Below are 16428 nucleotides of genomic sequence, written 5' to 3'. Positions count from 1 at the left end.
ATTTGTTTTTTCTTTTTCTTTCTTTTGGAAGGAAACACTCGAGTGGCCAGTCACAACTCCAGGGTGTTGGTGGACACCGCGTGCTCCTTCTCCAAGGACACCCGGACACTGCTACTTTTTTTTTTTTTTTTTCTTTCTTTTTTGCAGGGAAGGAAACACTCAAGTGGCCAGTCACAACTCCAGGGTGTCAGTGGACACCCGCGTGCTCCTTCTCCAAGGACACCCGGACACTGCTACTTTTATCTGTCAGTCAGGACTCTCTGATTGGACCAGGTTAATAGCCCAATCAGGGAACTCATACTCTATGAGATCCACCTGGTTGACATCATTCCAGTCACTGGAATTTGCTTTTCAACTCAGGTTTAGAGGAATTATTGCATACCATTTATTGCACTGAAACAGGTCTTTGCAGCCAACCAGTCACTGCATGCATTTTTCATCCAGTTGGAGCTCCACTCATCCTTTCTCATTTAATCCTATCAATATTATCTTCTATTCCCTTTTCCTTCTTCTATTCCCCTATTTAGCTTCCTTAGTGGTGCACGCATAAGTTCTTACTGTTGGACCAAGAGACCTGGGTTCACATCCCCCCCGGTCCAGAGATGTGTAATAGCATCTCTGAAAAGGTTGAGTAGAAAAATTGGCTAAATAAAAACAAAACTACCTTCCCTGTAAAGGCACCTATAGTATTCACCTCAACCATTCTATGGCGAGTTTCATATTTTCTCATGGTATAAAAGTTTGTTCTAAATTCTTTATTTGATATTGTACATTAATGTTTTTTTCCCATTAGTGGAAGCTCTTTCCATTCCTACTGTACATAAACACTTCCATAGTTTTAAAGCGTTCTATTGAGTTACTCATCAGCCCTCTCTTTTCAAGAGAAAAGAAACTCATACTGTTCATTTGTGCCATTAGGTAGTCCTGGTGTCATTTTTGTGAACTTCTTTTGTACCCTTCCCATGCTTAAATCCTTTGTTTATAATATTTTATGTGAATTTTCATCCTTTAAGATGGTGAGGATAATGGTGAGTGTGGTAATTTAATTGGGCAAGAATCCAAACTCAGACTCTTGCTGTCAAGATAAATTTTACAATTAAGTTCTCCCTCCTTAGATGGCGAGATAATTCTCTCAAGTGACGAGAAGCCTATGGCCAAGGGGTTACATATCATTGATTATACAATTCACCAGAGCTAACTTCCCTTTCTCAATTAACTTCTGCCCAATTGAGATACTCAATGCTTCAGAAACTTGATTGAATAAACCAAGCATCGACTGACAACTTTGCTGTTGGCCACTAGTGTGAGTGCGTAAAAAGTTTTGGCTCCTTCTACTGAAGCCTTCTCAATGGTGCTTGCCTTCAATTTCACTTTGACCTCTACAACCTCTGCAGGTGCAGTTGGGATTAAGGTAAGATATGTCCCAGGCCCATTATCTCACCTAATTAGAGAATGGCAAAGTATTACGTTCAACTTTGCTTGTGGCATTTTAGCACATAAAGTCAAGCAACAGCTTTAATATTAAAAGGGCATTTTAGTCAGCATGCAATGCTTGTGGCTGAGAGGTTGATTTTAGCATAGAACATAAGGCAGGTTTGTGTGACTGTTGGAAACAGTGAAACATCAATGTGGAAGTGCATTGCATAGCACAGTGCTGTTTCAAGAGCAGAGGTGATGCATGTGCCAGCAGTTTATGCAGCAAAGACACAGAATATGCATGAAGAGCATGGTGATGTGTGAAAGTGGAAAAGGGCAGTATGCTTAGTGGGATGTTGGTTTATTCCAGTCAGCCAGGGCTTACCACCATAGTCCAGGGGCTGGGCCAATTCCAGTCATTGAGGGTGGGGGTAATTAGCCGTCCAGTGTTTGGACCGGTCGAGCAAAATCGGTCTGAGCCATTTCTGGCTAGTCAGTTGAGGTCACCTTACAAAATCTGTCTGGAGATTGTCCTGGTTGTATACCTGAAGGGATGGTTACAGTCAAAGGGAGCAATTGAAGTTAAGCTGAAATTTAGAAGGATAGGAGACGGGTCTAGAGAGACTTAAAATAGGGGTGGGAGTGGAGTCAAGCCATGATCTACTGAGTGCAAATAGAACTTGCAGAGGCCAACCAGCAGTTCCTTTTGGAATCATACATTTGTGCAAGAAACACCACAGAAAACAACAGAGATAACCCCAGGAAGAGCAACAGCTGCCTCCAGCAGAAAAGTAGCAGGACAAGGACCACCACATTGAAGGGGACAGGACAGAGACAGTAGAAGAGAAACTGAAGACCTTGATTCATGCCACAGAAACCTATGGGAAATTTCTTGCTGCGGCTAAATTCAGTTTGCATAATTTTAATTACATTTGTATAACTGTTGTAACAAACAGTGCCATTTAATCAGTTACATTGGTGACACAATTTTAACCTGTTGATTGCCTTTATCTGAGTATGATACCTTTCTGAAATTTAAAAAAAAATTAATTCAGAAAGTTAAGTTACCCCCATCTTCACCTTGCTTCATTTTACCCCTTTCTTGCAAAAATATAAGAGCTGTTAAGGAATTCCTGAAGAAGGGCTTATACCAGAAACGTCGGTTCTCCTGTTCCTTTGATGCTGCCTGACCTGCTGTGCTTTTCCAGCAACACATTTTTCAGCTCTGATCTCCAGCATCTACAGTCCTCACTTTCTCCTAAAATTTGAACAATGACAATCAACATTATGCAAGTACAGAACTGCGGTTTAGCTGATAAAAAGACGTTTTATTAAAGCCTTTCATCATGCTATCAGCAGGACATTTTGCAAGAATGCCAATTTAGGGGGAAATAACCAAAATTTATACCTTGAGAAGAGAATGCTGATTGGTAGAACAGTTACTGATGACTGATGTCAGAAGTGATTTATTTGTTTTACCTTTTTTAGAGCTAACTTAGATCAGTAGTATTTCCTTGATAACTTCTGTCTGCTGAATTCAAACTATCAATTTCACAACTGCTTGAAGTTTTGAGTTGTAAGAGTTACACAGTCCCACAGAAGAAGAAGCTGCCTAAGAAAAAAAACAGCGGAGTTAGACATCTTAGGAAAAAAAAAGAAAAAGTAAGCAGGAGTATCACAGATTCTGTTCACAAAAAAAAATAAACAGGAGTGCCAGAGAGTTAAAAAAAATGAACAGGAGTTACTTTAGTATCAAGAAGAGCCAGAGTGATTTTACCATAGGGAAATCATGTTTAAGCAGTTTATTGGAGTTCTTTGAAGGAGTAATATATGTAGTGGATTCTCAAAAGTTATTTGATAAGGTGCTGAGCTAATGACAAAGGGGACCACATATTAGCATGGATTGAAGATTGCCTCGTTGTTCGAAAACAAAGTATGCATCAATCCTGTCTGATTGGCTGGAGTGATGAGTGGAGTCCTGTGCTGAGTTTTAGTTTTTTCCAGTTTACGTCAATGACTTTGATGAGAGGAGTGAGCATTGTGGTTAAATTTGCAGTGACAGTAAGATAGGTTAGGAAATTGTCTTATGAAGAAGATATAAAATGTTGCAGATGGATATAGAGAGCTGGAGAGCTGAGACAAAAATCTACCAGAAGATGTATAATGTAGGATTTCCGAGGTGTTGAAACGTTCTGGTGCATGAGCCATAAAAAAGTTTAATGTGTTGAGGCATTATACCTTGTTGAATTCTGACCTTTTCCTCTTGAGAACTTCAGAAGAGAAACTCAATACAGTACCATCATTCTACAGCTTTACACATTGCACTATAATTTTAAATGTACATGCAGTGTAACTTATCCTGACATTATGTTATTTCCATTCATGGTTTCTCACTATCACTCCTGAAGGCATTGGGGGGAGAAAAAACCTGGGTTACTCTCCCAGAGAGTTGTAATGGAAGAGCTCTGGAATTGCACTCCTTCATAGCATTGACTGCAGATGAGGTGTAATATTTTCCCAGTGTTTAATAGCCCAGTTACAATTTGTGTTAGTTATACCAGGTGATATCAGGAAATGTAATCTTTCTTAATACGTAATTCATGAATTTCATTACAGTTCATTTAACTTTCGCATTGATCAAGGATTTATCAAACTCTAATAGATAAATTACTTGGTATGAAATCAGCTTTTAGGTTTACACAACAACTACTCTTCTTTACCTTGCAGTCCTGGGATAAGTTTTTCCAAGCTTCCAATGCAAGTGCACCTTCAGACTTGTTGAACAGGCCATCGGGAAACCTGCCAGTTGCGGCTCAGACGCAAAACAGAACTCAAACATCGGCTCAAGCTGCAAAGCTGATTGAAGATCATTTAGCTGTACAGACGTTAATTAGAGCATATCAGGTAAGCTTTCTCTATGTGTTGAATGCCTTTGCTAGCTAGTTAAATTCCTCTGAGTCAGAAATTGACAAGACTAAAGAAACATGGCAAACAGGAACAAATTTGATGTACTGGGTAGTTATCCATGTATTCTTGAGATTAAATTAACTTTTCAACATGCAACAATTACATGCACTCAATATGATCTTATTTTTGCTTGCATTACAATATAAATAAGATGTTTTTGGGCAACAATCACTAGAAAGTGCAACTTATTAAACAAAATAATGAAACAAAAAAGTGTTTGATATGAATATTTTTGTAACAAACTGAATTATATGCCTGTTATGCTAACTTGGAACCAACTCATTCCAACCTATGGACTGCACCCACCAGTCTTTGCCCTCCTCTCTCCATGCCAACTCACCTACTAACTATCCATCATGGGCAAACCTTTCCTTCTTACCTATATCAAGATAATCTGATGCCTGTAAGTGCTCCTGAACCTCTCCAGCCACCACCTTCCCTCCTCCATTCCCCAAAGAAGTGCTATGGGGGGAGGCATATCTGCATTGTAGCCTCAGCTTGCCAAAGGAGTGCATTGGTGCTCCAACATAAATTTACTGAAACAAAACTTCTCTGACCTGATCTGCTGGGTGCAGTCTGGATTTCAGACAATGCAGATACCAACAAAAATGGGATTTAAATGGAGACAGCTCACCATTTAAATGTCCAGCTGTCTCCATAATCAGCACATGCATGTAGGCTTGGCCATCCCCAGAGCAGCCCTTCCAAAAATTGGAGGAATGGGACGCTAATAGTAATCATATACGAGTTGTAAATATGGCCACATGTAGTGGGGTGAAAGTAGGAGTTGTTGCACAGGCGACAAGAATTGAAGTATCGGGGAGTTCTTGAGATATTTGAGAATTTCAGGGCTGTAGGAGGCTAACAGTAGGGTTGAACATAGTCATAACAGGATTTATCAAATAAATATTACTACTTTATATAGATAATTGAGAGCTAGGTTCAATGTGAATAGAGTATGGATAGCTGTGTCAGAGGAAGGAACCCTCATTGGAAAGCACTAGTCATGTCAAGAGATAAAAAGGACATAGATGGGATTTTCAGCAACAATTATTCCCAGATCAGATATCGTATGTTGACTGCAAAATTCTTCTTCTGTAAGCCAAAAAGGTGCATAACTTCAGATCATTGAATAACATGCTTTCCGTTTGTAAAATTTTGAATGATAGACAATTCTTGCACCTGAATCCATTATGTCTATTTGGACTGTTCTCTCAACAATTTGGTTGAATAATTTTAATACCAAATCACCCATAGAGAGTCAGTGATCCAAATTTGAGTGTTAACTAAGACTGCCATGATTTTATATTAAAAAGCAAAATACTGCAGGAAGTTTTGAATAAAAGCAGAAAATGCTGGAGATATTAAGTAGGCTATATCCTTATAGAAGCAAATTGATTTAACCTTTCAGATCTGACCTTTCATCAGAACTCTCAACATTATATTGTTTGAATATATGAACAAAAATCATTAGCTCTTTCGTAAAACTAGATTCCATCCTAACGCTTGTTGATAGACACAGAGGAGGTTGTGAAAGCATTGGATTTCAGGTTACCTAATTTCTTGGTGTAAACATGGATTCTGTGACCAAAATTTGAATATGTAGGCACAATGCTTTCCCCATCTAAATGTTGGTGCATGAAAGTACTCTAAATGAATGTTGTGCATTTCTGATCTGTCAAGAACAATGATATTAAATTCTAGTAGATGTAAAATTGGTGCAGTTAACCAGACATCCTATTCTGTGTTAAATAAATAGTCTAATTGTAAGTCAGATGGTGTTTTTGAAGCATGGGGAACTTAGCAATTCATCTTCCTGTTTAAAAGAACAGTTTGAGTCTCTTAATTTATTACTTTAACAGAATTGTTTTTCATTATACATTGCTGACATGCCCCTCTTGGCTCATGTTGAAGTTAACTTTAAGTTTGAACACTTTGCCACACAGGTATTGTTAGGGCTATTCTGGGAGTATCAAAATGAAAATGCACCCCTCCTTTTATAATCGAATGGTTCAAGAAATATTATAGATTGTTCAGGCCTTGCTCTTGAACATTATCTCATCTTAATCCAGCACTCGGATGACACTGAATTAAAATTTAAATTAATTCAACAAAATACAAAAGTGAGTCCTTGTGATGTCTGTCCTAGTTACAAACAAATCCTTGTTATTGAATTCTAATATATGGTTACTGCAATAAGGACAACCAATTGTGTATTTAGAGTGCTTTGGCCATTATCATGTGATCTGAAAATTATAGCACTGCACTGAAGTTAGAATAAAGTTAGTAAAACAATTCTGAGCCATCTTGTACCCGAAATGTAGGCAACAAATTCAGCACTATTAAACATACAAATACAGCAATATGTTCTATGGTAAATTATAGTGCAAGCAATTGCTGTTTCAGGTTAGTGATCTGTGCGTTTGATCTGCTTGTCATTTTTAAGTTACTGTAGATATCAAATGTCAAAACTGCAACTCATAAAGCATGCTATCAACAGCCTTGATAATCCAGTTCAGGGACTTTGTTGTACTTCAGTTTCTTACTCAATGACTAACGTTTGAACATGTTGAATAAATTGGATAGATTGTTTCTTCTGCTATTACTCATTGTTGGATGAATCCCTAATCAGAATATTAAGACTTATTAGTACTATTATTGTGATATATGCAATTTAATGAGAATATGGATTTCAAAATCTGTATGTGGTGTACAGATCTCTGGAATGTAGCTCAGAAACCTATGAAGCAAAACATTTGAATACTACAGCTTCAGATGATTCAGTGTTTAAATTAGTCTAGGTTTGGATGTATTATACTGGCTCTTCTGGTAAAAGTTGCTGTCTGAAACATCCTCATCTCCCCATTTTGTCTATCTCTTCCCTTCCTTCCCTCCCTCTCCGTTTCCTTTACAGATCCGAGGACATCATGTCGCTCAGCTGGATCCATTGGGAATTCTGGATGCAGACTTGGACTCGTGTGTTCCATTTGATCTAATCACTTCAATGGATAAACTTGGTGAGGGTTATCTGCTGACGCTTCCATTTTCTTCAGTGCTGCTGCCAATACTTGTGTAATTTTCAGCTTGTGTAAGTTCCTTCTATCAGCCTCTTTTTAGATTACAAGCCCCGGTAGCTGACTTTCAATTAGAAAAGTTTACTGCTTGAACTTTCTTTTTTGCCTTAAGTATTCAGTACCATCTCCCTGTTCTTCCTGTACATCATTTGAGTTCAAATAAAATTTACTTGTATTGTGCTAATTATTTACAGCCTTTTCCCCCATTTATGAATTCTGTAAATTTTAAATGCTGCAGACCTGATTTACTTATAATTAGACGTAACCCTCAGTTTTTTTGTTATAAAGGCAGCACTGATTAAGATTTGATCAGATTTTGAAATTGTTCATAAGTTACTTTGACACAAATATGCTCTCACTAAATTATTTTACTGAAATATTTAATGATTCTGTATGTATGCTGAAAATCTGCTGAGATATGCAATGTAATGGAATCATAGCTTCCAACTTTATGCGGTGTACAAACTGCAGTGCTCGTATCTGAATCTACAAATGGTATATCTGTAAAAACAACTGTATGATTTACACAAACGAAGTGCCAAGAAAGGCACACATAAATAAATATTGTAGATATGATTTTCCAGTCCCCGGAAGTGGCGAGAATAATAGTGAGTGTAATGAGTTGATAGGGCAAGAGCCCAAAAATCAGATTTTGTCTGTCATGCTGAGTTTTCACAATTATGCCCCCCACCCCGGCATATTAAATGGCCAAGATCGCTTTCTCACTATCAGATGGTGAGAAGCTAATATATATACATTTAATTTCCTTAATTACTCTACATGATGGATTTAACCTTCCCCTCCTAACTTCTTCCAGTCGAGTCCCACCTACCCTGGATATGTGCCATAGCATTTCTAAATAGGCTGATTACATTTTTTGTATTTATACTACTGAATAGTCTTGTGGTGCAGTAGCAGTGTCCCTACTTCTGAACCAGAAGGTCTTGCCCAACTGGAGGTAGGTATGTTATAGTATCTCGGATCAGGTTAAGAAAGAAAATTCCTCAAACCAATTTTGACGTCAACTGATGAGGGATTGAGTAAGAATACATTAAATGCTGATTGCTGTCTTGTGATCTCTGAAGTCAACAAGAGTCAATGGAGCAAGGCACATTCACCCCCCTTGATCAAGGCACACAGTCTCTAGGATTGAAAGCCATGACTTGCAGTGTCATATCCTCACATACAGAATGAAAGTTGCAAGACTTTCTACCATTACAGATAGCTACCATTACAGGTTTGGGTCAGTTTGTGATGGGGTTTCCTGGCAGCGCTTCATTCCAAGGTTATAAGGACATTGTCCAGCTTGCAGGTAATTCTGCAATAGTATATTCTGTTCAAAGCTGCTTTGAGACTAGTTGCAAGGGACTGTCCTCTCAACAACCACATCATTTAATAATCAAATGGAATGCACATGCACAGAGTCTTGGCCAGTTGCAATACTACCCTCTGTGGAGGGCATCTTCTGAAGATTAATGGGGAAGGATGTCCAGGTTGAAGTACCCTTTACTAGAATTGTGTACTTTCACTTACTGTCCTTGCAGATCCACTGCAAGTTGGCTAGGTGCCATAACAATGGTGCGATAAATGTGGTGATGATCAAGACCCACTAGCCCACAAATCATGCCATTTGTATAATTTAAATTCAGTCACCAACGTGGCCACTTGTTTCCTTTTGGCACTGCTATCTTGAATAAAAGAGATTTTCACCAGGCTTCCTCAATAAACACAGCCTCTTTATTATAACACAAACATAAACACTGCTTAATTTCTAATGTATATTCCAGAGTTGGAATTATATCCCCTTTTATTCCCAAACAAACATATCCACACACATTGAGACAATAACAATTTTTCAGAAGTGATACTTACAAAGGACAAAAGGGAAAATCACTCTTATTGACTAATATCTGAAAACAACGGATAGAGGTGGATGAATTCTCACAGTTCAACTGAGCTGAACAAAATCAAATTGCTGGTATCCATATGCCAATGGAAGATCTGTTAAACAGAGCTTGCGTTTGATTGGAAATCTGGCTGGATCATTGTTTTTGGACAGTAGTTTGCAGTTCAGCTTTTCAGGGTTTGCATGGTAGTTAAAAGTAAGGCATTAACTTTATCAGGTTCTCAACTTTCAACTAGAAGGAAGAGAGAGGCAAAGTAACCTTGCAGCCTTACTACTCCTCGCTGCTGTTGCTGCTGCTTTTTCTTTTTCATTCCACAGACATCTAAAACAGAAGTTAAATTGATCTAGGGTTTCTATGTTGCATCAACATGGAAGCCCCTTATGTCTTCCAAAGACAGGTGTTTCAGCAATTTAAGGCAATAAAATGCTTCTGTATTGAAGTATACAAACAGTACAACGTGTTCCGCTTATTTCCCCACATAATCCATATGCAAACTATCTTGTCACAACTAACCCAGCTGTTGAACCAGGATCTGTGGAGACAGGAACTGGGTGGCAATCCCAATCTGGTAGCCCTAAAGCTGCCATTAATTTACTTGCTACAGGATTGTTTCAGGAGTTACTGGATACTTCTATGCCATTTTACAGCCCGCACCTCATAAATGTATCCAAGATGTTACTGATCCTCTCTTCAGATGGGTTTATCAATTCGCCTCGTTAGGTGTCTGGGGCATCAGGATTCTCATCCATCAGTGGTTTCCTGCATGTACAAAGTGCAATCAATAACACGCAGATAACAATCAGCACACCATATCACTAGCCAGCAGTCTTCGAGAACATAAAATAATTCTATTCCCTTAATGTTCAAACTATTTCTGACTAAAGCAGCCAGGTAATGCAGGTCTATGTTAGATAACCAGATAGCTACCATTACAGGTACATTCTGAACCAGATACAGCTGTTAGCCTTTCTTGCTCTGTATAAGGATAGTTGCGAAGTGAGAATGAATTCCCATCAATTTCTGGTTGATAATGCCTGTAGGAAATCCTGAGACTATCCCTGAGGAGACATACAATGCTGCCTACCCTTTAATCAGGGCTATTGTAGCCTTCGAAGTTGATGTTCCAGTGCCTGGAGCTGGTACAACAATGCCATTCAGTATATGCCAGACAAGATGTCCCTCTTCATAGTGATGAGTTTGCCCTCTACAATCTCAGTCACTAAAGAGAAATTTGTTGAGGAAGAGATTCAGGAATGGAAAGAAACCTCTGAGATGTAAATTGAGATTGAAAATCCTAAGATCTATGAGGGGGAAGCAATGGCCTAGTGGTATTATCATTAGACTATTTATCCAGAGACCAATGTAATGTTCTGGGGACTTATAGAATTTTGAACTTCATAAAAATCTGGAACTAAGAGTCTAATGATGGCAATGGAACTATTGTCAATTGTCAGAGAAAAACCATATCTTAATATCCATTAGGGAAGGAAACTGCCGTCCTTACTCAGTCTGGCCTCCATGCGACTCTGGACCTGATAGCAATGTTGTTACTTCTTAACTCCTTTTTGGACAATTAAGGACAGGCAATGAGCGTTGGCTTATCCAGTATTGCCTCTATCCCATGAATGAATTTAAAAAGTCTGGGAGTAAATTCTCTGATGGAAATCACATTTTTTGCAATAGGATCATTTCAACACAAATATATATGAGTGTGAAGTATTGGAAAAATTAACTGTATCACAGCATGCTTTAGTGCTAAATTGGTCCAAGGCAAGATTTATGCAGGCACTTTACTTTTTACAAAGATGTGGCTATCAGAACCATAGTTGCCAAAGATGAGTTGAAATTGGAACGGTTTCGATGCAGCAGTCAACTGAAGGAGATGATGCATGATCTTGTTCTAACATCAATCAATTAGACATAAAAAGGAAACACACAATTGAAATTCCACTGATAAATGAACTAAAATGATCAACTTGGCCTGAAATATAACCGAAGTGTATAAAGCTAAACTTTTGATTATACAAAGAGTTACTTGGTAGTACTGAACTTGAGTATTGCTGAAAAAGGATCAAATTTTGATCTGGTCTCCCAGTATCCTTCATGGTTTATTGGTCACTTTTTGATTCACATTTTTTTTCTTGGAATCTAGCACATAATTATTTATGTAAGTTATTGACTTGACTGTTGGTTTGCAGTTTTGAACTGAGCATACTTTACACTTTACACTTTTGCTCAGACCTTTATTCAACATTTTTTCAAAAGTTATCAGTTTATTATAATAACTATTTTATTTCAAAATAATCTAGTTTTCTTATATTCTCATTCTGTTCTATCTTCAATCAGCTGGAAAACTTAAACTCCTTAGAAGGGCTTTCTTCAAGTTAAAAATGAAAACTGGGCCATTTCAGTAATGAACAGCTGCTTGAGTTGCCATTGTAAACGTAATTGCAAGTTGAAGATCTGCTTCACTAGTGTGGCATTAACTGCAAATTCAGAAATGCTTATACAGTGTTAGACTTATGTTTCAGTGGTTGATAGTTTATAAACTATTATAAAATTGATGTGATCTGTCTATTTCCCACAATTAATACAGCAAACCGTTTTCTTCCCACCCCCACACTAAGAGTTTATCATGCTGTTTACTATGTTTTATTTTTGCCAATTTTCATTGTATTTGGTTCATACTTTTTTATGGAACTTATCGTAAGCCTCGTTTTTTTTCGTAACTTATCGTAAAGCTGATTTCATCTTGGATTCTGATTTGCTTTATTTCTAGATTGATGGTTTATTTCTAATACAGAAACAAAAAGAAAAGTTTGAAAAAAAAAGTAATTTGTCATACATGTTGTTTCCAAGGTAGTTTTTTTTTGTGCTTATCCATACAATCAAATTTGGCTATTATGACAATACAGCAATTAATATCCCATTTCATAAATTCTCCCAAGGGATGATGTGTTTTAAGTTTTGAGAAATTAAACTCTCTTTGTGAGTTTAATTACATGCAGTGAAAATCGGGCTGAAACAAAATGGAGTTGCACATGTCACATATGCGAGAGTTACTCTATAGATTTTAAATTGCAACTCTTGGGTCGTTGACCCTCTTTTCCGCAATGAATACCCCATTTCTCCGCTTTCATCAGTGTCATTATGATTATTACAAAGAGAAAAAGTAAAGTGAAATTACCAGCTGCTCATCCTGTCAGATTAAATGAAAACCAAGTGATAACAGGACTTCTCTGACAGACTATTTGTAAAGGTTACCTTTTAACTAAACCGGCCTTTTCCCATGATTCTGTCAATCTTTGTTCTACAGCATTTGTTTTCATGACCTATAGTTGACAATGAATTTCAAATATATATTTTCTGTATTTTACTTTTAATCCATCTGATGCAAAGTAATTTAGTTGCTGGTGCAAAGCACAGTATGGGTAAGTATTTAGTGACTTTACTAACAAAGCTGATGATAATTGCTGAATGTAAATTGCTACCAATGATAAATGTTGGCTGAAATTGCACAACTAGTTTTAATTATTTGGGTCAAGACATTGTTATGTGATTTTAGTTTGCTTGAAAGCAAATGTGAAGCTTTGCTCCCCCATTTCAATTGACAGTGTTGAGTGACCCAGAAGTTACAAAACCAAACAGTTTCCTGAGTTTTATCAAACTAATTCTAAATATGCAATTTCATATTAGCACATGTGGTTGTTGAAGGGTTACTGGAAAATCATATCAGCATTCCTTTGTCAGTTGGCTCACCTTATATGTGCTTGCTTTCTGAAAGAGCTGTCCAGTTAATTCCATTGTCCCATACTTTCTCGATAGACCTGAAAATTTCTCCTTTCTGGATACATATACAATTACAAAAAAAACCTTCATTTAATGTCTCTATGGAAATTGGTTTAAAGAGTGCAAACACATAGGACATTAAAGGAGTTTATTTAAGTTTTGCATGTTAAATGATGGAGAGATAACAACTGACAAATTCAAAAAGAAATAAGAGACCAGAATTGCAGAGTAGTGAGAAGCAAACAATAAAGTGTAACAGGAAGGGACAGAAAATATAAGCAGCAGAAGTAAGAACCAGAATTAGTAATAATGGTAAAAAGTCAGCACTTAAGGCTATTTATTTGAATCTAGCCCAGAGGAAACCCATGCAGACACTGGGAGAATGTGCAAACTCCACACAGTCACCTGCCCAAATAGGTTGACTAAAATGTAGCTTCCTCATGCCATCAATTCTGACATCATGTCATGAGGAATTGAGTGGGAGTTCATTATGCCTTGATTGGCATCTTGTGATCTATAAGGTCAAAAAGAGTCAATGGAACAAGGCACATTCACTCAATACCTCATCCTCCCCAGTAGTCAAGGCAGACAGTCTCTAGGGATGCAAACCATGGCATTGCAACTGCCATATCCTCACATACGAGATGAATGTTATTATGGCAGGGATCCTTAGTTTAATGGGTGAGGGCAGTTGGTGAGGTCCCACTGCTTTCTTGAGCCACCTTACATGATGTCAGGATTACTAACGTGCAAGGGAAGGGTATTGTCAAGTTTGAAGTTCATGATTTGGTAGTTTGTCTCTAAGCTTCTGTAAGATCAGGAGCAAAAAGCTGTTCTCTCAACAAACAGCAATGTGAAATCAGATGTAGCACATGTGACATAGGATCTTGGCCAGTTGTGACATTACCCTTAGGGCATACCCTACTAGAGAAGGATATCAAGGGTAAAGCATTTCTTTGCTATGACTGTGTACTTTATGTCATTGTTGTTACTGATCTGTTGCAAGTTGACGAAACACAACAGAGTTCAATCCAGCAGTTTTTCAAACTGCAAAGGATCTACTAGAGAAGACAATAGAGACATCTCCAGCTGCAACTAAAACAGCAGGAGCCCGCAGTTGCCACACAGCTTCTAGAATGAGAATGAGCAGGACAAGAACCACAAGAGAAAGCATCTTCTGCAGAATAGGATTTCTATGCCTAGAAGCAATGTTCTGTCAATGATTGAAAGCCAGTGCAGAGGGCCATTGAGGATGTCTAAAGCCATCCTATCACATCAAAGCCCACTGCTAAATGAGAATCTGTAATCACAATGACTAGGTAGTGATGCCATCCCAGTAGATTTAAAGCTACCAGCTGCCCTCAATTTATTTGTCAATAGCGCCATTTCAGGGAGCTCTTAGAGATGTCATTGGCATTTCACAGTCCTCAACTGTATTTGAATGTCACAGATGTCCTTGGAAGAGCCCACCAACTTTTTAACTTTTCATTTGTGGGATGTGGACATTGCTGCTGAGCCAGAATGTATTACCAAACCTCAGTCAGTACATGATTCACCAGTTAACTCATAGGATAATGAGTTGGAAAGCACATAATCGTGTGAGGTAGCTCACTCTTTATGTTGGCAGATATGATGCCATTCAACATGTTCAATGCCATATATAACTTCAAAGGGAAAATCTCAGCCCAATATTCTAAAATAAATATAGTGCTGCATTTTACATGCAATCCCAAAGGTGATCAGAATGTTCCTATATATATTAATGCCCTGACTATACTTTTTCTTAGTGATTAAGAAGGAACAGTATTGAAAAGTGTATTATGGTAACCATATAGCCGGTGTAGCACAGATTTGCTGTTTGCCACCCCTATCAGTTGCTAGTTAGTAAATTATGAACATTTTACAAACTGATGCCGGATTAAGATATTGTTTGGATTATGTGTGGCATCGTGTTGTTGCTATTCCCTTTTGTGAGGAATGCAAAAAAAAAATAGTCGTAATCTCCTTGCAGCTTTCCTACTTAAACCTTCCTTTGACATTGCTGATGACAGCCAGCTGCGAAACATGGAAGCTGAACTTTGCTTCTATTGCACAGTGTCATTATACAGTTTTGAAATTCACTGCTCATATGCAGTGTAGATGCTATTTTGATAACTTGATGCAAGAGAGCATTCACTTTATATGAAAAGTGCATTGTAGAGATTTGGTAAATAATTTACTAACACAGCAGGTGTCTGCAGTGTGTCTTCTGCTAGAATGTATATTATTGAAGGGCAAACCATGGGCTGCATGCTATGAAGAGTAGCTGAGAGTTTGTTATGATATTCAGCTCTTGAAAAGGTTATGAATAGCACAGACATTAAAATATTTTACTGTGATGTTAATACTTTGTAAAAACACATTATTATTATTGAATCCATTCCAAGTTCATAATGCCACTGCAGATTTGCTTATCTGGAAAGATTTGTGTGAATATGTTGATGTTTCTGGATTGTCAGATGGATTTTCTTTATAAAAGTCATCAAAAGATATAAAATTTTGTATTCAAATGCTACATATAATGGATTTTGGTAACATAATAAATAATTAACCTTACACTTTATTGGTTACATTATAAAGTTATAAGAAATAGGAGCAGGAGTAGGTCATTTGGCTCCTCAAACCTGCCCTACCATTCAACAAAATCATGTCTGATAAGCCTCAGGCCTCAACTTCTCTTTCATTGCAACTCCTTGTAGTTGTCGGTGTTATGATATTTACTTTGTGATATAACCCCTGGGGTTGAAAATTGCAGACGTGCACTATTCTCCAGGAGAAGAAATTGCTTCTCAGCTCAGTATTAAACAAGTGTCTCCTTATTTTGCAACTATGCCCCTTAGTTTGAAATTCACCCACTTTTCGAAATAGCTTCCTAATATTTACCCTCTCAAGCCCCCTCACAATCTGTTATGTTACAAATGATCACATTCTTCTAAACTCAATCCCTGAGAAATCAATCTCTTCATCCCCACAATCAGCCTAGTGAGTAATTTTTGAACTGCCACCAATGCCAGTGCATATATATATATTTTTAAAATAAAGTGACCAAAACTATCCACAGTACCTTACATAATTGTACTAAATAAGATTCTGAAGGGAGTACAGAGTTGTTGATGTAAACTGTAGTGTAGTAATATTCAGAAAAAAAAGCTGAAACAGAATGTAGTGCCTTAGTCTGCTTGCTTTGTAAATGAGATTAATATGATGTTTGAGGGTGGAATTCTGTCTCTGCCATC

General features: G+C 37.6%; 1 protein-coding gene across 7 annotated transcripts in view; it reads left to right on the top strand.

Moving 5' to 3' along the window:
• The window catches only part of ogdhl (oxoglutarate dehydrogenase L), a 98009-nt gene that overhangs the window by 14030 nt on the left and 67551 nt on the right, over nt 1-16428 (top strand). For all 7 annotated transcript variants that reach the window (XR_011962313.1, XM_072583391.1, XM_072583389.1 and 4 more), the window contains 2 exons: nt 4144-4320; nt 7298-7400. Coding sequence is in view for 6 of the 7 variants with exons in the window: in XM_072583391.1 (XP_072439492.1) it covers nt 4144-4320; nt 7298-7400 (280 nt within the window). In the remaining variant the exon portion in view is untranslated. The remainder of the gene's footprint in view (nt 1-4143; nt 4321-7297; nt 7401-16428) is intronic.

This window comes from Chiloscyllium punctatum, chromosome 13 (assembly GCF_047496795.1).
Source record: "Chiloscyllium punctatum isolate Juve2018m chromosome 13, sChiPun1.3, whole genome shotgun sequence".
NCBI lineage: Eukaryota > Metazoa > Chordata > Chondrichthyes > Orectolobiformes > Hemiscylliidae > Chiloscyllium > Chiloscyllium punctatum.
The sequence above is the reverse complement of the archived record's forward strand: the minus strand, read 5'-3'. Positions and strand labels throughout refer to the sequence as shown.